A 27,572-nucleotide genomic window follows, 5' to 3' on the forward strand; every position below is an offset into this window, starting at 1 on the left:
CTCCGCCCTATATTTTACAAACTATTTTTCGCGACCACTGAGGATCACCGTCGTTCACTTGCATTCTACCGCGAGGGGGCATGGCATGCAGTACGAGCTGGTGCAAGGGCTTGATAACATATGGTGTTGGGTATGACTCAGTGGGGTTATTTTTACTTGCACATTGGCCGATAGCCGTTTCTGTGGATGTCAAATGTGTTCAACTTTGATGATACTAGTAATGCAAAATCATACTCGGGCAAATCATAACGCCATGTCAACAGAAAAAATCGGTGAGATCAGAGTTTGTTTGTGATAGTACCATGAATGGAGTGTTAATTAAAATAAAGATAGCTCCCTACCATAGCCTCGGTCTCATAAATGTTCGCCTTTTCAGGTTCCATATTTGCAATACATTCTGCCACGGGTGGTACTCCCACCGAGGTTGGCATCTCGCGATTTCGCATTCCGCATCTAGCGATTTATAATAAGCCATCTCAGGTTGCATAAGCTAATATGGAATACTTGGATTACAACAACTTTAAACTTTATTTGTTCTAATTAGCGAAAATTTATAAACAATGTTCACTACAGCTCCCCTTCATGCCAGTTGATAAACTATCGGCACCGCATTATGGTTGGCAGCCTGCTAATTTGTCAAGGTCGTCAGTATATAACTTCAAGACTGCTCCCCATTTGTCGCCGTGGTCAGGGTGAGGGATGAGGCCGGGCCACTGTGTCCGGAGTGTAGCGACTACCCGTGATAGGCTGGGAGCTGCGCAGAGCTATAGGCCATACATTATTGGAACTTGATGAAACTTTAGTACATGTATGTTAATGTCAAAAGGTACGAGAGCTAGTGGTGTGGCAAGTCTACAGATATAAATAAATTATTTGATGAAAAAAATATTTTAAAATTTTGCTAATTTGCTGGGGTTGACTGAAATTCTCCGAAAAAAGTTGTATACAAATTATTCGGCAGATTTGATATTGTACTAACCCCTTGGCGGAGTAGAGTACTGCAACTTTCAGGGATGATAGGTGATACGCTGACATTGTGCATGTGGATTTGATTCCTTCAGTTATGTTACTAATTTACATGATAATGAGCTCTGTTGTTTTTTTACCTCGTTAGCTCGTAGCTCGCATATTATTAACACTATCGTCATGTAAATTTCCCGGAAGGAAGATCAGATGATTTGCAACAATTTCATACTGGGCAAATTTGATATTTTCTTCTTACGAGATAATGAGCCATTTTGTTTTCGATATTAATTAAAGGAAATGAAATTTTATTGACTCTGACCTTGATAAAAGTACAAGAGTACATTAAATGGTACACACAGTGACGGCGGAGAACATACAAAGCCAGATACAGTAATCATGATAATTTACATGTTTGATGAAAGATGATTAATAGTTCATAATTGAAGCTTGAAGGGGAAGCTTAATATATCATACACTTCTTATAATGAGGCCACAAAATTAAGCTAGTTTAATCAATTTCTCATGGTTGTTCGCGCGTAGAGCGCCTGACAATTTTTCTATGTTAGGATTATTACAATAGTATCTACCAATATATTTCAGCCTTGCTTTATTGAAATTTAATTGGGCATTCTAGGAGGTAGTGAAACTCGTCGCCCACACGGTTTCTATCACATAGATTGCAGTGTCTATCCTCAAAATCTAAATTCCTATTCCTATCAACTACAGAAGGGAATTTGTTTCTACCGAGACGAAAGTCACTCAGTGACAGTAATATTAAAGTAATCAGGTAATTTTAACAAATACTTTTGTACATCATACATATAAGAAGCTCTATACATAACACATTTTGGATGATCATTGATTTCACTTAAAACACTCTGCCTAAATTGGTCTTCCAGGCTCAATTTGAGAGTTGCCTCAGGCGAAAAAGTGTATTTTGGCGGCCATTTTAAAATCGAAGATCGCGGCCGTTATAACGTCACAAAAATTTGGCAACAGGTGGTTTTTAACTTCTAAGGTCTTTCCGACAACTCCTGAAAGTTTCAACTTCCCGAAAAGTCGCATGAACATATAAATTACTTCAGCCGACGGACTATTCACCATTTTGGGTTAAAGACTGGATTGTTCCAAAGGTAGCTAAGTCCACATTCATTTAAAGTAGACTTGATAATACTAATAATAATAATAATAATAATAATAATTAATACCGGATATTACAGTGCCTCGTACAAGCTAGGCATGCTCCAAGGCACTTTACAATGGAGTTAGAAGCAAATATTTTGATTTAAAACAGTTTGATAGTGGCAAAAACAGATCGATTAAAAAAATGAGTCTCTAAACATAGATGGCACATTCGGAATATAAGTCTATGTAGCTACCAACTAAAGGCTTCGCAGAACAAATGGGTTTTAAGTGATTGGCTGAAAGTTGAAACACGCTCTAAGTCCTTCATGGCATCTGGAATCGCATTAAAAAGTCTTGGTCCACTGACTCCAAATGATCGGTCTCCATTGTTCGTTTTGGTCCTTTTGACGATAAGTCTTGTTTTAGCTGACGATCTTAATGACCGAGCTGGTTTATAGGACCTTATCATATCACGCAAGTATGAAGGTGCAATGTTGTTAAAAGCTTGAAAAATCATAAGGATAATTTTGTATTTGATACGAAACCTCACCGGCAACCAGTGCAGCTGCTACAAGACCGGAGTAATATGTTATCTGTGTTTGGTACGCGTGATTATTCTGGCAGCCATATTCTGAACACGTTGGAGTCTGCCAATGGTTGCATCTGGGAGACCATAAAAGAGCGAATTACAGTAGTCCAACCTGGATGTACCCAAACCATGCACAAGAAAGCGACATGCATCTTCTATCAAGCATCGACGGATTCTACCCACGTTGCGTAATTGCATATAACAACATCTTGTAACACTGTTAATGTGAGCTTCAATAGACAAGGAACGGTCAAACATAACACCGAGGTTTCGAACGGTAGAGGCTGAACTAATTCAGTAATTGATACCCCATCTATGCTGAGGCTAAGATCATAATCATGGCATTGGTTTTTAGGAGCAAAGAATATGACCTCTGTTTTTTCACTGTTTTGTTTCAAGAGATTAAGATCCATCCATTTTCTGATATCCTCGAGGCATGTTTCTAGCTGTTTAATAGCAACAGCATGGTTATCAACATCTTTTTTCTTCAGAAAAATATAAAGTTGAGTGTCATCGGCATAGAAGTGGTAATCTAGCCCATGCCGCTTTATCAGGTCACCAAGAGGTTTAGTATAAATAGTATAAAGCTTTGGACCCAGCACTGATCCTTGCGGTACACCAAACTTCAGTGTTTTCGGTGATGACAAATTACCATTTATATTATCTGATTGGCACCGGATGTCCAAATATGACATGAACCATTTAAGAGCCGACCCTGTCACATTGTAAACTACTCTCAACCGCTCAGCTAGTATGTTATGATCAATGGTATCAAACGCAGCCGATTAGTCCAACATGACTTGTAAAGCAACATCCCCCCTATCAAGGGCAGTGAGGATGTCTGACTGAACGCGGAGGAGAGCAGTTTCTGTGGAATGGCAAGGCGTATAGGCACTCTGAAAGGGTTCACGTAGGTTGTTAACATTTAAGTGATCGTCAAGCCGCTTTGACACCACCTTATCTTATCGGGGTTGTGTGATCTCGTGCGCATGTCGTGTCGTCTATTGTGTAAATATAAATTCGTCGTTCGTTCCACCAATTGGACCCTTATATGTTTGAAACCCAGGAGGGATTATGGAAGTTGATTTCGACAATTACGCGTCATATCTATATATAATCCAAAATCTTGAACCAAGCTACAACCTGGAGGCACGAGGATATGTAGGACTATCATGATATATAGCCAGTTACAGGGCCAGGAAATCGACCAAGAGTCAAATCAGGTCAGTTGTTTATTACTTGTTTGTTTTATTGGAACTATTAATACCTACAAAAGCCCAGAAGGCTCATTCGACAAAACTCACTTCGACAAAACTCACTTAAACAAAGACTTCGACAAAATTGACTTCGACAAAACTCTCTTCGACAAATCTCACTTCAACAAAGACTACGACAAAATTGACTTCGACAACTTTATATTGACCAATGACAAGCCGTTTTACAACACAATTATATTGACCAATGAAAAGCCGTTTTATAACACACTAATAGTCTGCCGATCAGATCAACTTCCGCTCTCTTTATCACTGCCATTTTTTATTAGCAGATTCTTGCGTTCGAATGAGCCTTCTGGGCTTTCGTAAATACCGTCTTCTGCCACGAGTTACATCGCCAGAACACATGCACATGAACAAGTATACCTTGGTTTTAGCTTCGTTACATTGGTTACTTATTAATGGACATGCGTAACCGGATAAGAAATATTTAAACTTTGTTGTGAAAGTTAGAGTATATAGCACGGAACATGCGTTATTGCATTGAATGTTTCAGTCACAACTGGCGCCACCTGAGTTTCATGGCCTCATTCGACGTTCTCATAAACCGCGGGCGACATGGGAGTGTTAACCCCTCTCTTCAAGTTTATCCGCCTCAAAATGGCTTCCTTGATCTCCGGCATTTTGTAGAGAGTGTTGAATTCCATCAACTTGACTAGCCTGTCGAATGCTTCGTGTGGATAGTTGAAGTTAAATGTGCTGTACGGAGAATCATCGACAAAAAGATCAAAGTTCGCGAATTCTCGTTCCTCTTCAGTCTCGCGTTGCACGCCTGGGAAAAAAATGAAGGTTTAATATATGACGATGTTTTCAGGTCCTTTATGTTCATGTAATTGGATCATTGCTGACAGAGCAGTTCATACGTTCCCATGCCCCTCCCTCTGTTCGGTAAATTGACTTTGAATTGACGGCGGTCCCTTCGATTTCCAATTTTTTTCTAGCGACTATTTTCGAGCCACCGGGTTAGAAAAGAACGAGGGGGTGGAGGAGGATGTAGGGGAAGGAAGGAGCTGGAAAGAACGAGGAGGCGGAGGAGGATGTAGGGGAAGGAAGGAGCTGGAAAGAACAAGGAGGCGGAGGAGGAGGTAGGGGAAGGAAGGAGCTGGAAAGAACGAGGAGGCGGAGGTGTACGAGGAAACGAGGAGGAGGAAGAGGAGGAGAAAGGGAAGGAGCTGGAAAGAACGAGGAGGCGGAGGTGTACGAGGAAACGAGGAGAAGGAAAAGGGGGAAGGGAATGAGCTGGAAAGAAGGAGGAGGCGGAGGTATACGAGGGAACGAGGAGGAGGAGAGGTAGGGAAGGAGCTGGAAAGTACGAGGAGGAGGTGTACGAGGAAAGGAGGAGGAGGAGGAGGTAGGGGAAGGAAGGAGCTGGAACGAACGAGGAGGCGGAGGTGTACGAGGAAAGGAGGAGGAGAGGAAGGGATGGAGCTGGAAAGTACGAGGAGGAGGTGTACGAGAAAAGGAGGAGGAGGAGGAGGAGGTAGGGGAAGGAAGGAGCTGGAAAGAACGAGGAGGCGGAGGAGGAGGATGAGAGGCAGGAGGAGAAAAAGGCGTTGGAGGATTATAGAGGTTCTTCAAGTGACGACACGACGTGACGCTTTGACGGCCACCTGCCAATGCATTTCCTTTAAGTCGTGACCACGTGACGGCCAATACGGCAGTGCAAAACAATTGGCAACGTCATCATGTAACGTCAGTGAAGAACCTCTATAGACCATGTTGTTGGCCAGCAACTCGCAAAAAAACTTGGGACCGTCAGATAAGAGCCGAACGTCATGCTACAACACAATGCTTGATGACATAACTTAGAACACTGGTTGATCCATTTGGTCTGAGCTTTCTTACTGTTGAATACCACATAAAACACAGCATTCTCTTCAACTGAGGTATGTCATGATCACATCTGGAAAGGATGAATCTTACCCGACCGAACAGTGATATGCAACCAGTAATACATGTGCCGCATACGCCCTCTCCTTAAGAGTATGATACAATATTGACGTTACTTCTAAATCTGAATCAATAACTCTAAAACTTACGACATCTGATTGCGACAGCTTTTATTCGACGTTAATGCGGATAACGAAGTACTGCTTACCTGGGCTCTTGAACTCCCTGAACGCTTTGTTCACCAGAGGGAAATGAAGCACGATAGGGCAGTCCAGGTCGGTCGGGTGTTCGAACACGTACAGCTCCTGTTGACCGTACTTCTCAAAGACGCTCAGGTCGATCGGTGGGAATGGTTTATTGTGATCTCTCGCCCACATTTCGGCCAGCAGCAGCTCCTGGAAAATCAGGGAAGGACACGTGATGATATTAACTCAAATGAGTTAATGTCATAATGTCATCCTGTTCTGTTCGAGCTGTACATGACCTTCAATCAATTCCCAGGCGATATTCTACGACGTCATCTCAATAAACTAACTTGGATCGGAATTCGATTTTAGATTAGACAAAATTGATTTGATTAATATATGTTCGTTTGATAGCTACTATAACTTACTAACAACATAAATCAACCCTTTGAATCTTATCATCTGTATGTTGTATTTGATTCTTACTTGCCTACGTTAGTCCGAGCAAGTTTTATTTCAGTCATAAAGTAGCAGAAGTATTTACTTACAGCAATAGTTGTGTTGTTCATGGAAAACTACTTACACTGAATGGTGGAGCATCATAACTCTCTCTGGCCGAGAAATCGAATGAGAGAATGAGGTCTACATTCCTGTGTTCTCTCAGCACCATGGGGAAGGGAGAGTTGAAGCTGAGGCCCGCGTCAACTAGGAACAGCTTCTTCAGGTGGCTTACTCCAGTCTCTTAAAAGTAGAAAGTGACAGGAGTTTCGGAACATGATTTCAGGGACACATTGCATTGTGGGTAACGTGAGTTGACATTGAGTCTGGCGATCGATCCTTCCTGCGATGTATAATCCTGTGATTACCCGGATTGGTTGGGTAACCTATCTGTTGTATACGTTGTTTTCGTGTTGTTTTTTTTCTTTCCAACTTTCCACAACTTGTATGACGACGTATTTGTATCAATATTGTAACATGCATTCGATCCCACCAGTGCCTTGTGGCCAATTACTGTCTGAATTGCTGTCTTTGTTGATGACTGGCCTGTTCACCAGTACCACCGATTAATGTCTTACATGCCTCCTACCTATCGATCTGTTGATGGCGGCATCAGCATCGAACTTGATATTCTTGAGGAAGCTGTGAATGAGGGCAGCACGGCCACCACGGTTGTTGAAATATTCGGACCTAAAATGGAAATTTCTGCTTGTCATGCTCGTAGTGTGATTGCCTATCATAACGCGTGAAATATTTCCTGTAACCCAAAATAAGATGAACCTGTCTCCCATCAAGCACGGACATTGATTAGATGAAAGTCTCATGAAAACCCATACACGAGAACAGAACCTTCTTTTATTTCTGTCAAACCCCGTCCGTTTATCTGGTTAATACCATTTTGCAGACATAATTCACCAATACTGATACTCCTTGATCATGTGCTTGCTATACAATGATGTCAGATTAAATATTTTTACATTTAACTTTCTAAATCATATTGCAAAGGCTGGTTCCGATCAATTTATTGAGGCCAAAATTGCTTTGAAATAATTTTATTAACTCTTTCAATCTGGCCATGCTTTTAACACCCTGCATTTTGTAAGTATTAGGGAGGTTAGAACTCGAACGATAAACACCAACGGTAATGAAGTCCGTCCTAAAGTTTTGGCTATTTTTTCATGTAGGTGTTTTACTTGCGCTTTGAGCACGGCAACCTGGAAGGGCGCACTAAAAATCATTCATGTATTGTATTGCATTGTAATGACGATGACGTCATCCTCCAAATCGTCCATCGTTTCAATGATGAATAAATGTCGTTCGGTTCAGAAGGTCATTACAGACATTAAATGCACCTTTTGCGAGCGCAGTGCAGACCTTTATAATGGTAATGAATTGTACTTTCACACAAACTGATGATGTAATCCAGAGAGTAACAATCTTATATCTCCATGCAAGATAATCGTAGCCAATGTGAAACTCTGTCGAGGCGGGCCGATTGATCATTCGCTTCTGTAGAGTCACTCAAGTGGAACATGCCGCCGAAGTTTCGTTTCTCTCAAGAGCAGGATGTGCTGCTGCTCTAAAAGTGTCTTGAACATCGACACGTCTAAAGTTGATGAGGTAATTCATTGAATAGGCGTCTACAGGCCCTGGTAGACCAAGACATGTTCGCGCAGGATTCGATTGTCATTACAAGTCACATTAAAACATTAAGGCCTATAGTCCCGGTCTTTCTTAACTCGGATCAGTGTCAGATCAGCCAAATGAACATTTTACGTTTACCGGAAATTCAAGGTATGTTTCTAAACCCAACTAACGTTATTTCTTCACGATAAACGCAATAATGCCATTGTTGTTACCGTTGTCGTTTATTGTTCGAGTTCTTAACCTATCAAATACAAATATACCTACGTATTTAGGAATCCACTGATCCAACCTGTCCAAGTATCGTCAGTGTTTTCCGGTTCATTATAGTCAGGTTCAGGTTCGGCCGCTTCTTCGTTTTTATATTCCTCTTCCATGCGTTTATCTGAAAAGGGAAGTTTCTCGCTTGGCCGCCATCATGGATTTTATGTAAACATTTTCAAAACGAGTGAATTTGTTTTCAATGATTTGGCCATGGTCCTAAGACACTATTAGTTACTGAGTGTAACAGAGCAGGTCTTTTCCGGCGGCGGTCATCATGAAATTCAAAAGGAGGCATTTTTTGTATTCACCGGAAAACGTTTAAGGTTGAAGAGGAGTGGTATGATTGAGTAGCCGTGCATGGTTGAGATTTAGACCATCCTTCCCCGCTGCTTTCTGTTAATTCCCATATGCGTCTCACTGGATTAGCGCTGCCACCTTTCACTGACATACGAGCATGACCCCCCCCCCCCCCCCCCCCCCCCCCTCCCACACACACGCACCGAGGAAAGGAAGACTTATAACATATTGATACCTTTTGCATGAACATTGGTTCTGACATCACCGATAAATCTACGCTAAAAATGATATCGTTGTCCAGAATTAAATGATCACTAACAAGTGAATCAAAAAAGCAGCGTTGTGTAGACATACCCGCTACACTTACCTTTTTCGTAAGCTTTCCTTTGATTTGTTAACATTGGGTTTCGAATTTCGGATTTCGAATTTCAGATGAGCCTTAGGGGTTTTGTAGAAAACCTACAGTTTGCCGCTTTATATTACCATTTTACTTCTCTTAGAACATTATTTTTATCGAAATTGTGTCCGGTGTCCGACGACAGTGGCGGTCGTTTTGAAATTCTTGTCGTGAAATCGAATGCAATGCCTTAAAGAGCACCCGTACGAAAGTTAGTGCTCTGATTAAAAGATGCACTTATTTACCCTACAGACTCCCTGATATGGGAAACATAGTTATTATGATGCGCGCGAAAACACTGCGGAATTGTGGATCATGACAATTAGCAACCGCGGCCACGCCGACCCTCATGCAGGTCAAATAGCAGCATTGGTCCTTGTCTTCGACAACTTACGCATTTCCTCCCTGATCTTGCTTTCAATCACATACAGTTTCGAGTTAGGGTCGTCTTTTTCTTTCAGTTTCTTGAACAAAATGGTGAAGGCACTACCAAGAATACCTGAAATAAACGGTCATATTATCCCACCTACAGGCTTGAAATTTTGTCTAAATCAATTAATATATATAAAAGTACGAATAAACTTACCATGAGGTGTCAAAATATCCAAGTCGCCGTACCCCCATTAACGCGGAAGTGTTTGTTATGCTTGATACGGCCACGTAAATGGTGTAACGTTGTCCACTGCATGGGGTTATGGAATAGGTTACAAGTTGTTACAAGTATTTACCTTGCAAATAATGCAATTTTGCCTCGGGAAACTTCTTGACAAGTTTACCACCAAAAAAAGCACTACCGAAAAGAGTGGTGTCCATGTAGACTCCATAGGACTCCATTCCAACTTCATACGGATTCATCTCAACATGCTCTGCAATATTAAACGAGGTATTCTAAAACACCTTGTGAACATTTTATGTAAAATTAATTGCGCCACGTTTTCGCCTCAGCAGTATCGGCGTCTCAATAATCGCTGTGGGTTTGTACATAGAATAGAAACAGTTATTTGAAATTACTTCCAGAGTTCAGTTTGACGAGATATTTTGGAACTACTCCATGATCAAGGTTGGTATATATTGGATGTCCAACGAAACACTGGAGCACGGCTGTAGCGATCGATATACGCCGGAAACTTTACTTCGATCAGCTCCACGATTTTAGCCTAGTTGGTCTAATATGTCTATTAATCTCGCGGTATCTGTTAAAACAACATATACATGCAGTCTGCAGCTTTTGCAGTCTAGTTATGGTCTTATCTTGAGTGGCAGTACAAAAACAATGGTCTCCAGCACGGGCATATATTAACAGTGGCAAGCTGGGAGGCACGAAGTTTTTAAGTCCCTGATATGCATTCTGGCACCAGTTGTTTTCAACTCCAGGATCCGCCTCTCGATGTTTCAGATTTTGTATACGACATAGGAGTAAATAAACTGATCTCAGCATGCTGATAGAATATTGCTCTAGCTTAAATTTGGTGTCATCTCTCTCAGCCAAGCCAAAATGCACTTAAAGCTGACGGGTCAAAAACATTCCAAAGTAAGGTCGAAGCTGAGCAATCGGGAATGTTCGTGATGTGCATTTTGATATTTTACTGCATAAACCATTACCCCAGTGCACAACTCGAAAGCGAGGCTTTCTCTGCAGACACTTTTGTCACATACTTACCGCCGAAGATGCTTGCTGAGACATCTTTCTTCACGTGGAGTCCCTCATAGAGTGGCATAGGCACACTGCCGTTGTCTACGATATTGCGCTGATCTGAGAGGCATTTGTCCATGCGCTACAGAATGAGGAACAAGAAGGTAAGAAATAAAGACAGACCTATCACTAGTAGGAGGCTATTTCCGACTTGTTAACGGTTTCTCTAACTTTATCCTGATTTCTCCGATATTTCTCCGACTCAGTCCAAAAGGTCGGATTTCCAGAAAAATAAGAAGGCTTCCCAATATGGGCCATTAAAGATTAAAGGCCTTTATCAAATGGGGTTAATGAGATGTGATGCAAACACCCAGAGTGACCCGAGGTGTGAATACTAATTAGCTGCTCTCCTTGTACCCTTTGCATGTTCCACATCATGGGTGCATCTCGGTTGACCCACTCTTCACCCACTGACCCCCTTCACAAACTCTAATGAATTTAAGAAATGATTTATTGGCCCACTTTATTAATCATTTGTATCCGCCGTTTCAGGATCTGTCAGTCAATGGGGCGGGGCGTCTGTAAGCAAGAAATAAGAAATGAAGTAATAAAATAGAAATAGAGCCCTGTTGCGGATTCTGGCCTGCAGATAGTGGGTTCCATGAAAACAACAACTTGAGCGAGTCCGCGAATTCTGGTCGGCTGCCTCCTCACTTCACAAGACGGTTGGCGTGGAATTAGCCCATACTGCAAATTACTAAAGTCACGCTAATTTCCTACTAAAAGATGAAGGCCATGTGCGTGAGACCGGTGTGTGCCTCAACATTGATTCGGTGCGTACTTTGTTTCATGATCATTTATGACACTTCTAAGGTTGGATGTTAGGCATACTTAGCGGACACGTCTCTATCAAGGACACCCTCTCTATCAAGGACACCCTCTCTATCAAGGACAACTCTTGTCAACCCCGAGGGTGTCCTTAATGGAGAGGTTCTACTGTACCATATTTCATCAAGAGCAAACCAAAGGTCTGTAGGGGAAGATACTGTAGTTTGACCCCTGTGACCTTGACCGTTACCCGATCTGATACTGCTGGCGATCCCCACATGCACTATTACAGCCTTATATGAGAAAGGGTTAATTTCATCAAAATAGATGGACCAGAAGGGGTTAATTATACCAAGAGCAGACCAAGGGCCTGGAAGTGAAGATATTGTAGTTCATCGTTCATATTTTCTCAAGAGCAGACAAAGGGAGGAACAAGGAATATTTCTTGATTTCTTATTTCTTGCTTTACAGACGCCCCAGTCAATGGGCGTTATTGAGATTCTGCATATTCAATAAACCTAAGTCGGGATTTGTCGCGATACCACCTTGGTTTCGACGTCGGTAATATCACAAGGTCTTATGTGGTGGTCCGTTCCTTCTCCCTACTGATACTGTGTATTGAAACCTCCGATCCTTAATGGTGGTAAATCCGAATTTCTCTGGTTTTAACAAGGGCAGTGTGCCTTACTTACATCTTGGATCAATGTTTCTCCAACCAGCAATCCAAATATGTCAGTGAAGGTAACAGGCTGCCCTCTACCCGATTTCTCCTTGAGGTACCCCGCGTACTTGAGGAGTTGGGTAGGAGTCAGCAGCCACAGCAGGCTCTGGTCTATCTTCTCCTTGAAGTTTTGAAGCCAGGCTGGATCGCTTGGGCTTAGTGTGTCGGGGAAGTTCGGCTCGGAATAAAGGGTAGACAAGTACCTGTGGTGGAGATAATTGGGTATTAGATACTGAGGATGGAGTCAGAAGCCAAAGCAGGCTCGGGTCTATTTTATCCTTGGAGTTGTAAAGCCAGATCGGGTCACTTCGACGTAGGGTTTCGGGCAGTTCGGGTCGGATAAAAGGGTGTACAGGAACCTGAAGGAGATAATTGGGTATCCGATACCGAGAAAGAATACTTTAAGTTCTCCTTGAAATAGTGAAGCCTGGTTGGGTCGCTGGCTCAGTGTTTCGATCGGGAAAGTTCCGCCCTGAATACACCTTTCCAGAAATGGGTCGCTGAGTGTCCGAAATAGTGATGTCATAATGGGAAACTAGGCCTTATGGTGGAGGGACAGAGGAGATAGTCATGGTTGACCAACACACTTGAATGCCTTCAATGACGGACAAGGGGTAAAAGTTAGTTCCAATGCGAGTCACCAATTTCGGGAAGCATGTATAGGGGGTGGACAATACTTGTAGGGAGATAAATTAGGGTTGCTGACTTGGTCGCATGATCTAAAGGGTGACTAATAAAGTAACAATTGTTCGGTGGGCATACAACGTGAACTTGTCCTTTCTTAATGGACCATGTTTTTTTACAGGCCATGATCACTGTGAATAACTCGGAGACTAAAAGCGCACAATAGAATCACGTATTGTTCCCAGGATATTCTATCCAAGGATATGTTTGCCACACCGGACTTGGGAATGCGCATGGTAATAACTCTACAAAAGTTCGCCACTCCAAACAATTTATGAGTTAAGAGATTTGACAGAGAATAAATTCTGGGAAATGATACTTCACGTGAATGTAATTTGTACCATGCTTATTAAAGAATGATGGTGGGGGCTGCTTAAACCTGAAAACAGCATAAAAAAGTGCCTCGCATCACCAATTTCAAATGTGTGTCATTACCAAGAGGATCCCGAGAGAGCGCCAATGTAGGTTGCTACGTCGATGATATTGTTGTCGGCCAAGGCCTTGAAGACACCTGCCAGGCCGACCATCGCCCGGAAACCCCCTCCCGAGCCGATGATGCTCACTTTAGGAACCTGCAATGAAAATCGGCAAAATATTCATTGGTCAATTGCTTCACGTCAACATTGTTTGAGTCTGCTTTACTGAAGGTAAATAACACAAAGGATTTCGACAAGTTAGGGGCGCAATTAGTTTTGAACAAACTGGCCCAGGCCAGCTGGCTGTGCAGAGTTCAACAACAGACAACGCAATGCGACCCCACTTTATTTTGTTGTTCCAAAGCATACCTGCATGGCTTAAGGAATGGATACCGTACTGGTGGTATTGTTTGTCTTACCAAACTCGCGAGGGTGGAGCTAGGTAAGTGTTGACCATAACCGAGGCGGAGCAAAACTGGCAGTGGTGTATCGATGTCTACTCTAATACATCTCAAATGATCAACTAACGAATAATATGGTTTTAAATGCCATATGACGGCTTCCCCATTTTGCACGAACCCAGGGGGTTATTGTTGCCTAACCATGGCCGCTGAATTCAAAACAAGGCTTCGTTGGTGCATAGTGCATTTACACTGTAAAGTGTGATTCATTCTAAATCCAGGTGATACATACATGTATTTTTATACTTTTGGTATATAACTGACTTGCGATGTTTATTATCAGGCCAAAAACAATTTAAAGACTTGCTACATCATAGTTCATATTGATTATTATATTTGCATGCAATCAACACAATAGGTACTAACATCATTCAATCTTTGTCAATAAATCTAAAAGCCACTTAGGAGGTGAGCCCAGGTAAAAATTGATAATTGCACTAAAAAAATACAGCATTGTGTTAGGAGCATTTCTACTTTCCTGCCCCACAATAAGTGCGAACGGCGTGCGTTCCCCTTTATGAATCTTACAAAAATTGCACATTATGCATACACTAAATAATGATAAATGAGATCTCTATTGACTAAGAACATATGATTATTTTGGGATTTTTTTTGTCAAGGGTGACGCCTAGATAGGGAACACCTGCTGGTTTAGTACCTCATCCTCTGCCCTTGGTCCGTCTATCCCGAACATCATCTGCATGTTTTTAAACACGACCTTCCGTCTTGTGCGGAGAAACTGCTCTTCTTGTTCGCACAAGAACAGAGAAAATCGCAAGTCCGGTGGAGCCCTGCAAGAATGCAAATAAAAAATAATCGGAAAATATTGGAAAAAAACATTTATGAACGTCATAGTAGTACATTGTACTGTTAAAACAGAAAATAACTAGGAAGCAATTATTCTTCGGAGTGAGATGGCATATATTCTGGTGATTAATGAATTGATACCGAACTGGGATAATGCTGGCTGTTCTATCATACACCACGAGGCTTGAGCTAAAGATTTCGGGTGAAATGTCAGCTCGACCCGTGCATCTCTGCATCTATGTAAAGAAGTTTGAAAAGTCTTAAGATAGGTTGGCTGGGGAGCAAACAATTACAATCCAGGCAGATAGTCAAGGAACACCGTTTACTCAAACATTGTCCGCAAAGAAGTCCTCTAAACTAACAATGAAGTTACATTGCCATTGGCCTCCAATATTATTTGGAGATCTTTTCCCACTCTTCAAACTAGTAATCTCCACGGGTTCATTTCTAGTACATGTATATCATAAATCGTCAGAACACAAGTGACACTGGAATGTTCATCAAAATGAGCCAATAAGCGGACTTTATCATAGTATATTATTCACTTACGAAAATTGGAGTTTTATAGTTATGCTATTGCTCAACATCCTGTGACTAGATGCCTGAGCAATCTGTATCATAGATGTTTATATCTATCGTGGTTGTTACCGATTGAGATGGTCTCTCCTAAGACCTCGGCCAACAATCCTGCAGAAAATCGAGGAATCCTGCTTTTTTATAGGGCGGCAATGTTACGTCACAGGTATCCGGTGCGTGTTCTGCACACATCGTTCACAGATCGAAAGCTGTATTGCTCCGTGCTTTGTATTATTTGTTTTGTACATACTTTATATACACGCAGCCCACAAAAATTTACTTTAGCACAATATTTGCATATTGGAACAAAGGACACTTGTGTTACAACAATCTGTGAGCCTTACCATTGATTCTATGTCCATTCATATGACCAACCTTCTTGCTAATTACATTGCGCTATTTTGTACTTTTTTGTCTAAGTGTTGTATCATTTGCTTTGTTTGTTGTGTGGTAGCTGGGAAGTATATCGTTTCTAGTGTTAGTGCCTGTGGAAAGGCCACATGCTGGGCCGAAAATTTGTAAATCATATGTATATATGATTTGTGTTATTAAACAAGGGATGCTGCCCACAAATAAAAATAGCGAATATATATGGCTCCCGTAGCAGAGGATGATGATGGTGGACTGGAGGCAGACCAGATTTGTATAATAGAGTGTAACTTACGTATCAGAGCTTAAGGTAAACGCCATATCAATTTCACTGCCCTGAAAACAAATAAACGTCCGACTCAGTGGATGCTTCACGAAAGGGAAATCGGGAGTGTTACTTAGACGAGCTGGGCCGCATATTATGAATTCACCCATCATTTTTCTTCGATTATAGAAGTAGTCTGAGGTTTCTATTAAAATGGAAACACAATACAAGGGGTGCATGATTATGAAAGGCCTCTTAGTTTGTTCAGATATTTGAAAATTTAACTTGCATTTAAAGCTAACCCTGCTAACGACTATATTCTTACGAACAAATATGCCAGTCAGCGCACCACTCCGTTATTACTTACATTATTTAAAGTGAAAGTTTTCTCGAATTTCTGATCCATGCTGAGCTCCTTGATGTCGAATTGAATTTTATCGACTGTTTGGTGCAAGCCGAGATAGTTGGCGTCCATTAAAGAGATGTCTGAAAAGTGAAGCCAGAATTTAAAAAAAATACCAACCGGTGATCATTTGACGATCAATGCTGCATTTGCCGCCATTTTCGATAAAATATTGAAATACTGATCGAAAGCATAACACGGCTACCGGAACGGTTCCGCCGCAAAGACTCTGATAACTTCTTTGGCCATGTTAATCTTTACAATGCAATACATCTACACTAGGTCGGAGACGCCATCATTGTACAGTACTACCAGAAAGTAAATGTTCGCATTTTTTTTTGATATAACAGATCGAGATAAAATAAAATATTTGAATACGGCTCTCAGCAGAGTATGGTATATTTAGCTGGTCATATATCTGTTGTATTTGGATTGAACCAATTCCATCCCTTCGTTATGTTACAAACATTTCATAAAAGGTACAAAAATCACTTTTTTTATTTCATGTGCCTTTTCAAAAATTCAAATGAGTCCATGAACTGTGCTTTATGACCATACTTTTTTGGCACTTGCAATTCCATAGAGTGGGTTCGATTCCCCAATCCTTTATGTGTGAGCTGAGTTGGCAATAAAGACCCTGAGCTGAATGACTGCGTTGCTGACTATGCGGCCTGAGGGGTGTTCTGAAAGGTCACCAGCTGTCGGAAAAAAAACAATCACCTGTAGCGAGCTAAAACTAATCTTTAAAATGAAAGAATTTAGCAGGAATTTTTCTAGTAATGAAAAGATAAAAAACTTTTGTTGCATCATAGTTCACCCATACATTGTGAAAAAGAACGAAAATGAAATAAAACAAAAAAAATTACTTTCGTGGTCATTTTTAAAATTGCCTGTAACATAATGAAGAGCCAGTATTAGCTGGGTCCAAATACAACAAACACATGACCAACTAGATATACCATTCTCTGCTGAAAACAGCATTCAATTATCTTATTCTATCTCTATGAAATTAAAAAAACCGACAAACATTTACTTTCTGGTAGGACTGTACATCATTGTACAACATTCACCTAAATGACACTGGACCGACAACACACTTGTGCACAGCATCGTCACAACGATTGTAATACATACCAAGGACGTTTTTCTCATTCGAGTCAATGAAGAAGGTGAATTGTTCGTCCCAGGTCGGGTCGGTGCAGTTATCGACATGTCGGGTCCGTCTGCATGGTATGGCCGCTGTGGGGAGTAGCAGCTTGAGGAACGGGTCTGGCGTGTCAACTGTAAGGAATAGAAATCATGCGATAGGGGAAATAGATAATTTGACAGTATTCTCCGTCAGAATATTGAACACTTCCCGGCATTTTTTACTACTGGCGTAGACTCGTGTCAGATAAGCGCACTAGATAAAGTTGACGCATGAGGAAGTACAATGAACACGGACGGCGCGCGGTCTTTAGTATTAATTGATTCCTGCCCATGGGCAAAATTCATATTCAAGGAGGAAACAAAGAAAGAAGGTAGTATTTACTTTACTATACTTACCATAGTCTAAGTAACCATGAGTAATCTTCCTTCCACGGATAACATGGACAGTTAACACATCGCCTGGGCAATAGACCGCCTGAAATAAAACCTTCGAGTTCTACTTTGCCTATACTCAATAGTATATACAATGTAAGGCCTAGTATTCTCTAAAAATTAATGTCCACTTCAGTTTTGGTAAATTTCTTCAAAGTTTTGATTTTTAACTAAAAACACAGTTTGAAACCAAATAATTCAACCTTCGATTGTTCCGGAATAATGTTTTCGTCACCAGGAAAAGACGAGCAAAACGACCCAAAACAATTTGGTTCTTTTTCAGTCATTACGGTCTTCGAGTGCGCTAATTAAAGCCAAAAGCAGCGACATCTCACGGTAAAGTACTGTAAGAACTGTTAGTAGAGGAACACATCAGCCATATGGTGAGCTGGGGCCATATTTACGAAAGGCTTGCAAAGTTTTCGAGCACGAGATCAATTGCAAAGCCATATTAATTTTCATATTTATGAAAGGCACGCATCACTAAACCCACGCTAATTTTAGCGACCACGCAAAATTTTCGAAACCACCTCGCAAACAGCTCAATATTTGCGATCCTAGCAAAACTGAGTTGTTTTTCGGATCTTTGAACTAATGAAATATGTATTTTTTAGCAAGTCATTTTGGCACATTTACTAAAGCATGGTTTTGATGCTTTGTTGTTTAACTGAGGTCATTTAACTCCTAACTTAAGGCTGAACCTTCTCAATCATTTGGCGACAACGTTTTAACGTATACACACGTATATGTATATAATGTGCAGTGACAACGTTTTAGGAATAAATGAAATCCATTGTTTCTACTGATTTCCTTTCATTAAGCTTTATTAAAAAATGTTTGGAAATATTTCATTCTAATGAAAGGTAGGCCTATATCTCTCCTGTTCCAGGAGTAATATTTTTCAAACTACTAATATGTATAGCATTCATAAAAGTCAACCAATGCATTTAATTTGCAATAATCTCCATTAATAAGTTCATTCAGATGACGAGTAGGCTGACGCTGACTTGCTTATAAAAAGGGAACATATAGGGTGTTCCATTTCGTGGGCTAGCCATCATTTAGTCAACAGTTTGATTGATATACAATCACAATTAAATATTCATTTAAGGTGAACATGGTGGTGGATCAACTGGATGGTTCAACAGTTGCATAATACTGTAGATACAAATATTTTGACCCGTGTAAGACTATCAGTCTAGTCTTAGCCTGTGAAGAAAACAGAATGGCCCTAATACTTTTACTTGAAGAGGATAAAGGTAGAGCGACAACGAATGCGAGTCGATATAGTCCTCCTTGATCGAATTCATCCACTTGAAATGTTCAACGACATTTTTAAAGTTGATCAAGAGATATCGAATGCCACGTGCTATCTTTCTCGAGGTCGTTGACCTCATCAAAGACATCATAACGGACCCGCCCACAACAAGGTCGCATTCAATACCAGCTGCACTGCAGGTTCTGTGTGCACTCAGGTATTTCGCCACATGGCAGAGCCACATGGCAGATCCTAAGCCAACCGACTGTAGGACGTGGCATATGCATTAGCAACAAAGTCGAAGGAAATAATCAAATTTCCTAGAAAAGTAGATGAACAACGCCCAATTAAGGAAGGGTTTTTCGACGAAGAACTTTTCAGGATTCCTAATGGGATAGGATTGGTCGATTCAAATTATGATATGGAACTTTGCGAGCGCTCGCAAACTTTGCGTGCTGGCCAACATTTTTGCGAGGATTTACGAGGTCTTCGTAAATACCACGCATCGCAAAATGAGCGTGCCCGCAAACACGTCGTAAGGCAAAATTTTGCGATACCATCGTAAATATGGCCCTTCACCAGTCTATCTGCTCAGTCATATCCCTTTGAAACGAGCCCACCCTTGGTCAATTATTTGCAGTCAAACTTACCGGACTAGGATGATCCAACCTGCAATTCGAATCAGGCAGCATTAAACATTAAATCAAGATGCAAAACTAACGCACACTCGTAAATCATCTCCTATACGTAGATTATGAAGAATAAGGAACATCTTCAGAAAACCTTGTCACTAAAGTACGTTCGTGCACTTCGTAATTTCGTAGTTCAGCCCATCATTGAAGTTGTATTCCGTATATCATATTGAAAAACTCGCAAAGTTTTCGATTCTGTATAGTGAATGATAATTAAGATTCAGGCTCGTTCAGGCAGAATAATGACATATTTGGCGTTTCTTACTTGTCTAAGCTGTACGTCTTGATGTTGGCAATGCTACTTAGCATCTTCTTGACGCTTCCAGCCCTCTGTTTTCTTGTTTCATTCGCCATGATGATGACTCGATTTACTACCGCGATAAACCTCAACTGGAAACAAGAATATTTAAGATATTTCGGGAAGTGACTACAGACACATTCGCCATGATGGTAAAACGAAGGGGATAATAAGCCAAACAACGGTTCTTTAAACAACGAACGGCCACGGGAACGCAGCCTCGCCTGCCTATGGGCCGTTTCCTTTTAAATTTGTGAACATATGGTGTTGTTTCCATTGTCTCTATTTCACATCCCCTGGTACAACGACCGGCATGGCAACGACCAAAGACAAACAATGTTATTTTCGTGCTTGGCGAGTAGGCAGAACAAGAGAAAACACCACAAGTGATCGATCGGTCAAGAAATACGCAGCCTAAATGGCATCATAGCATGGATCATGAACGATGGATATACAGTAGACTCGCGTATACCCCGCCGTCAAAAGCCAACGAGATTCCGAAATTTTCTAGTCCAGCGAAGTTGTCAATTTTTACTCTTACAATATTGCGGGTTCGAGACGGGGCATCAACCACCCTTCGACTGTTATTTTAGACGTAATTTGATCATAGTTGGTCTAACCATTCCCACACAGTAGTAGCAGGATAATGATGACTCATTAGTACCGATAATTGACTGAGACTTGTGTGAAATGTTTGTCCGATCAGAATTTTAATTAATTTTTTCATGTAAAGTATTAGTGAATATGAAATTATCGCTCTTGTGCTCAGTATTTGCTGTTCCTGACCAGTTGTACATGTAAATGTATGACTGCACGATGACAGATGATGAAGATGATGATGAAGATGCTGAAGGTGGTAATGCTGACATCGATTTGGATCCCGAGCCAATGGCGACATCTCCATGCGTGTTCATCAGCTCAAAATATTCGATATTTAGATGTTTAGGCCCACCTTTTAGCCATGCATATGCGAGGACACCGTCACAAAAAACGCGCCCATATCGAATCCACCCACGGACATTTTGCGATTGGTTGGCAAATGAAGATGATTTCAGAAATACGTCGGGCGACCGGCTGATGCAGACGGACCAGTCATTCACGAACTACAATAGTATCGTCAGGAAAACACAATGTTTCCTGTTATACCAATATGAAATGGACATGACTTCTTGATTGTATGAAGTGGCTCACAACAATCCCTGTCATTGTCGTTCAATTATCATGAAAAGGGGGTTACCCATGTATTTCCCACGAACCACTTCCTTATGATTTAATGAAACTGATCCTGCCTGAGGATATCGTTCATGAGGGTATACGTAATTGTAACAATTAATTGCTTATAATTCAAGCAGCCTAGCGTTGGGTGAAAACATGAACAAATTTGTGACCCGCTCTACCAAAACTAGGCGCTTGTCGCATCTGGACGTGACAGGTTGATACGGACTTGTTGTTCATTTCCCTATTGTAGACCTTTGGTGAAATGTAACCAGATCAGTTTGTAATAGATTTCACAAAAGGTCTACAATAGGGAAATGAACAACAAGTCCGTATCAACCTGTCAAGTTCAGATGCGACAAGCGCCTAGTTTTGGTAGAGCGAGTCACATTTGTTATAAAACCCCATATAAAGTCGCCGCTTCGCTTCTGCATAGGACTTGGCTGGAACGAGGGAGTCTTTGGGAGTGCAACGGAGGAGAAAACACCTTTGTAAAGAAAGAGTTCAGCTCCCAAGGGGCATTTTCACTTGACTAGGGGGGCAATTGACCAGGGGGAGGGGTTGTCCGGGGGAAATTTTCCTAGAACCCATTTGGATATTAGTATCATGAAATATTTTAAATGCCATTTACGTGCCATCTGGAAAGCCTGGAAAATCAGTCACACCGAGGATGATTAGGAAAGTCCCCAAATCGAAATTCGAGAGGTCGTGAAAATGATCAGCTTGTCTTGGGAGGAGATCAGTGCTGATGCTGTGCGCACTTTTTGAGCTGGAGATAGCCGTCTGCTCGATTATTGACGACAATGAAGGTCAACAAATAGAACTTGGAAAATAAGCTGAAATTTATCATGAACAGAGTGACAAGGAAGATGATTTATAGTTTTCAGATGAAGAGCCAGATTATCAAGAATAAACAAGATTGTTCTTTGTTTCATCAGATAAAATGTATCCATATCCCGGTGAAAGTAATGGCCAGTTGCCATTGAAATAATAAATCTGACTTCCCTTCATTTACGCAGCAACATTTCATTCGCCGTGAGCATTCAACGGTTGCAACTCACTACCCATTTCTAAGGGCAGCTATGATTTTGCGTTTTTAGTGCTACAGAATTTTAGGCGAACATGGATAGTCCACCAGCCCAATGTTTTGAAGCTTTGACAACACCTATAGGCCTACAATGTAACGTGTTTCAACATTGTTCGCAAACGCCAGGTAACCTCCAGGACTGACATAACTGAGTATCCCGTAACGCGCAGGTCGCTTAATAGTTCGGTATCATCAGAGTCTTTCTATACTATTGTATAGAAAGACTCTGGTATCATCAATGCCTATTGTCGGAGTAAAATGGACATCATCGCTATTGTTAGAGTAAACATTAACAACTTCGCTGAAATTTGCAAATCAGGCCTGGGTCAGATGGCGAGCGATGCGAGAAACTACTGTAGTATAATTTAAACATACACATAATGATGGTATTATATCAAATTTGCGAGAGCAATTATTTGATAATTATGTGGCTGTGCTGATTTAAATTGAAGACAAGATTTTCAACGGAAAACGATTGACCCCATTTTCTTGATATATCTAAGTGTCGGTGCCCCCCCCCCCCCCTCCCCCTGAAAGATACATGCTGGTCTGGATGTTCCAAATTAAACAGTCACGACGGTTAATTCCCATTTCGTCAATTCCCACTTCGCCATTTTCCAATTTCACCAGTTTTCCATTTCGCCATCTTCTCTAAAACCATTGCGTTTAATTTCTAATTCGAATGATCTTTCGGATAATTAAAACAATTTCAATATCCGTTTAGAATCACAATTCTGGAAGATTTGAACCAGCCAGGTAAACTACGCGCCTCCCTGCGAGAGAAGGAAGTGAATGTGCCCAGAAAGGCTCCCTGTTTAAGTAACCGTGAAACCATTGACCTCGAAACAAAAGGGGAAGAATCTGGAAAAAACATGAAGCCATTTTTTACAATCCTTCATTCATAACTTTCCAAAAACACATAAGGAAACCATCCATTAAGGAGATGGGCAAAATGATCAGGATCAGTGAAAAAAGAATGGAATGATCCATTTCGTGCAGGGGGTTGAAGCAAAATATAATATGAACCCGTCACAGCAAAACCAAGGGCATGTAGCTCTGAGCTTGACAGGTTGAGACTGACTGTTTGTTCATGTCTCTGTTGTCTGCCTTTTGTGAAATATGAGCACATCAATTTCTTTCATTATCTCCTGGTGTCATTCAGGCCCATCTTCTGTGCGACATGCGCCTGGTTTCGCTGGACGGGTCACATATTGGCGAAATGGTAACTGGCGAAACGGGAAAATCGCGACCAAATCGCGACCAAGGGCATGTAGCTCTGAGCTTGACAGGTTGAGACTGACTGTTTGTTCATGTCTCTGTTGTCTGCCTTTTGTGAAATATGAGCACATCAATTTCTTTCATTATCTCCTGGTGTCATTCAGGCTCATCTTCTGTGCGACATGCGCCTGGTTTCGCTGGACGGGTCACATATTGGCGAAATGGTAACTGGCGAAACGGGAAAATCGCGACGTGGGGAACTGGCGAAGTGGGAACCTGGCGAAAAGGGAAATGGCGAAATAGAAGACATCGTCACGACTACCCCACCAAATCAAAGAAACCGACCTATTTTATTCAAACTATGAACCAAATGATTTTGTTCCAAATGATTATAAACGGAAACTCCGTACTGTATTGGAAAATTCAAGAGATTGTTCACCAATTATATCCAGTTTAAAACTAGATTTGTGGATTTGCACTCACAAGACCTTACCTTACAAATGGTTTTATCATTCCAATGTTAAGTATAGATAATGCACATCCATTCTCAATATTCTCCTTAGCCTATGACAAGAGATAGACCTACTCACTGGCGAGACTTACAACCCATATATGAGGCCATGCAATATAATGACCTAATATTTTAAAGATTTTATGACTGCACTGCTAATGGTTTGACCTCAAACATGTCAAGTGAAATTGACTTCAGTAATGATGTCATCCGAGTTGTTCGAGAATAATAGTGAGTTTTCGCAGAACTCCTAAACGCCAACACGTACGCCTGTCCCATTATTCGACCTCGTGATAAGGAGCTTGAACAATGACATGGTTCTTCGGGGGCTTTGCGAAAACTGCAATGGACACGACAGAAGATGAATAAATCTACCAGGATGTAATCAACCCCCACCTCCAAATCAGACAAGCTACCGTGTAAGGGAAGATATGGATGTAAGTGACACATGTGTTTAAAACTTCATTTCAATAATGTATGTGAAACGGAATTGAGAAAAAGGCCCAGTGAAAAAGATAACAATCGATATGCTCTATCTGGTCTTCTAAGGAAGTAGGTGAATGAATGAATACTCGTTGGTATTCTATGTCATATTTGCTCGCTTAATTTCGCGGTACACAACAGTTGTTAGACTGTCGGCAATGGTTACCTCTAGTGTGCACCGTCGTAACAGTCCACTTACGGTCACACTTGTAGTGAATGCGATTAACTCTTGCAATAATCACCCCATTCACTACAAGTGTAACCATAGCGGACAGTAAAGACCGCGCCAGAAGGTCACCATCCCAGACAGTCTGCCTTCTATTATTGCATTTAAGTCACTTTATGAAACATTTTGAGCCAAGTGCTTATTACATCTGCCTATCCTGGTATACATGTCCAAACGACCCAGCAATAATCTTCACAACTTTGGGTGATATCACTATACCATAATGGACGAAGAGGTGAAATAGTTTGTAATCTAGCTATTAGCTCATGCTGACCAAATGGGCTCCATCCACCCACCCTCTGATGGGTGGAAGATAAAACATTTCATAAATATCATAAACCTATGGGGCTATATGCTATGCTATATGTTGAGCAAGTCTCGACCGGCATGTGTTTGTTGTTCACCGGGCCGCGCCAGGCATGCCGGTGTAATGTTTTTGAGTGTTTCTGTTTTTGAGTGTTTCCCCTCATTGTTTGGGAACGCTCAAAAATAGATTGACGAGTTTTTCTGTGTATCCCCCCTATTGAAAAGGCATGGTCTCTCTAGCTGCCTATTGTTTGGAAACACTGAAACATGGGGAACAACCACAGATGTTACACCGGGTTGTGCCAACCCGCTATGCAAGTTTTGCGTGGGCCTACATTTCTTTTGCGTATAATATGCTGACACACAATACATCAATACATTGCCAGTCAAATACGAGTATATTATCCTGCAGTTATAAATAAATGTGAATTTGGAGTTATCCGGAAATCGATTGTGTATGTATTGTATGTTGGCATGCACTCGGCGCGATTCACTAATTGATCACCTATTTTCGAACAATTTCAATGCATTTTTTTTAAAATAAACTATTTATTCACTCCTTATCAACTCATAAACATACAACGATATATGATTTCTTCCTCTCTAGTATACGGTATACTGGAAGTCAAAGCTGATGTGCTGTTTGGTGCATTAAATGTGGCAATCAGATGTGGAGATGGGAGGCTCACTTGTAAGTGAGTACAAAGAGTCCTGGACAACATGCAGTATCGTGATATTTTCATCTTGTATGACACGAACATTTCCATGCAGGTACCGACTGCAAGAGCCTGTCGTCGTCCGTCGTCCAGCAGTTGCAAGACATGGGTGGCTTGTTTCGTAACTGCTAAAAACTACTGTCCTCAAATTTGGTACACATGTACCCCTGTGTGAGATCGAATCAGAGACCGAATCGCCGCCAGATATCATTAGTTGTTTGGCCACCAGGGGCGTTATGCGACACGTGAACAAATGTATCTCTAGCTGCTGAATCTCTTGGTCTTACTTTCCGATTTCTTGGTGCCAGAGTGCAGTCTTCCAGTCAATTTCAAGTCATGGTATTTCTACTGGTAAGCTCTTAGGCCTACGTGCTGGTCGATATTTTTCAAATTGACTGATAAGCCAATTCTAGTTTCATGATATTTGTGCACGCAATGCCAATTTCGCCGCTTAATAATAGAGAGAATAGGTATGGCGTCCATCATGTTTAAATGAAGTAGTTTTGGCAAGAATTGCAGATAGTTTTCGAAATTTTCAAGTGTTAGTTAACATTCCGACTAGGCCCAGTAGAAAGTAGAATTTAGGCCCAGGTGGAAGATGGTTTTGTTTGAAGACTACGTATACATATATCGTGTGTTGAGTCAAAACCGGTGTAAAAGTTTAAAATGTCTTAGGATAGAATGCCCTGGAAACAAAGGATTCTATTATGCGCTTCAATCTCTGAGCTATTGACGGTCAGGGTCTCTATAGAACCATATTGCAGGGTACAATAGGGCCGGACACTTTTTTCCAGGGGGGGGGGGGGCATTTGTTACTGTTACACCGGCAATGACGAATAAACGTAGTGTTCGGTTGGTTCACATTTAATCATACAAAAGGGAATGACACTTTTCAAGGTAGATAGTATAAAGCCGTACATTAACATTTTATTACACTTCTACCTGAAGAAAAGTCTTCGTTTGTAAACAAGAGTATGATCGAAACTGGCGAATGGCAACTTACCTTACGATGCTCCTCTGTGCTGGCAACTATTCAGCCCACCCCTCGCTACCAACACAATCCAAATGTCTTGTATTTTAAAGAGTCCGAAAAGAATGAAGAAGGCCTAACATGAAACAGAGAAAACCGAAAATATGATAGACTTGCCGTTCTAACGCCGACTTGGATGATATCCGAGTGTCTGTTAATGTTTGAGGCACCTAAGACAGTGGTCCTTTCACACCCAGCTTGAAATTGTTCTGCAATGGCAGGGGCACAGCTAGCATGTTAAAAAAACTAAATGTTAACCTAAATTGGTATTTGGCCTACTATTCTTTGATGGCAGTAAAGCGAATTAAATGAAATTATTACACGACTGGGTTTCAAGCCAATGGTTTTGCTAGGCCCCTTTGCTAGTAGTACATGTAGGTCCGACTATTGTAATAAAAAATAGGCCGAAAATACAATAATAAGCTATTAATCATAATTCTAGTCTGATCTGCCAATACCGCCAATACTGCCAATACTAATAATGTGATTCCATATTTTTTGCTATCGTATTAATCATATTCTTGTCTGATTGTCAATGTTTTAATTTTGAGTTGGATCCAAAATATTGTTACCTTCGACAAAGTTTTCACAATTTTCTCCAAATGGCATCATCAGGTCTGATGATTTCCAGTAGATGGCAGCACTGGAAATCTGAAGTT

The 27,572-nt window shown here is 41.2% G+C and overlaps 1 protein-coding gene across 2 annotated transcripts; it reads right to left on the minus strand.

Moving 5' to 3' along the window:
• Positions 1 to 647: 647 nt before the first annotated feature.
• On the minus strand, positions 648 to 27,217 carry LOC135503165 (cytosolic phospholipase A2-like). 2 transcript variants are annotated; one of them, XM_064796560.1, is made up of 18 exons: positions 27,031 to 27,217; positions 20,089 to 20,213; positions 19,782 to 19,800; positions 17,838 to 17,916; positions 17,427 to 17,573; positions 16,257 to 16,375; positions 15,920 to 15,960; positions 14,531 to 14,663; positions 13,431 to 13,567; positions 12,283 to 12,514; positions 10,790 to 10,904; positions 9,858 to 9,995; positions 9,524 to 9,628; positions 8,439 to 8,556; positions 7,117 to 7,217; positions 6,613 to 6,770; positions 6,053 to 6,239; positions 648 to 4,726 (listed from the first exon to the last, which is right to left on the minus strand). In XM_064796560.1, the coding sequence occupies exons 2-18, from the start codon at positions 20,175 to 20,177 to the stop codon at positions 4,482 to 4,484; spliced, it is 2,163 nt and encodes a 720-aa protein (XP_064652630.1). In that variant the 5' UTR covers positions 20,178 to 20,213; positions 27,031 to 27,217; the 3' UTR covers positions 648 to 4,481. The 2 variants fall into 2 exon arrangements, with proteins under 2 accessions (XP_064652630.1, XP_064652631.1); XM_064796561.1 differs by having other exon boundaries at positions 26,887 to 27,217.
• Positions 27,218 to 27,572: the final 355 nt, after the last annotated feature.

This window comes from Lineus longissimus, chromosome 19, assembly GCF_910592395.1.
Source record: "Lineus longissimus chromosome 19, tnLinLong1.2, whole genome shotgun sequence".
In the NCBI taxonomy this organism is placed as follows: Eukaryota; Metazoa; Nemertea; class Pilidiophora; order Heteronemertea; family Lineidae; genus Lineus; species Lineus longissimus.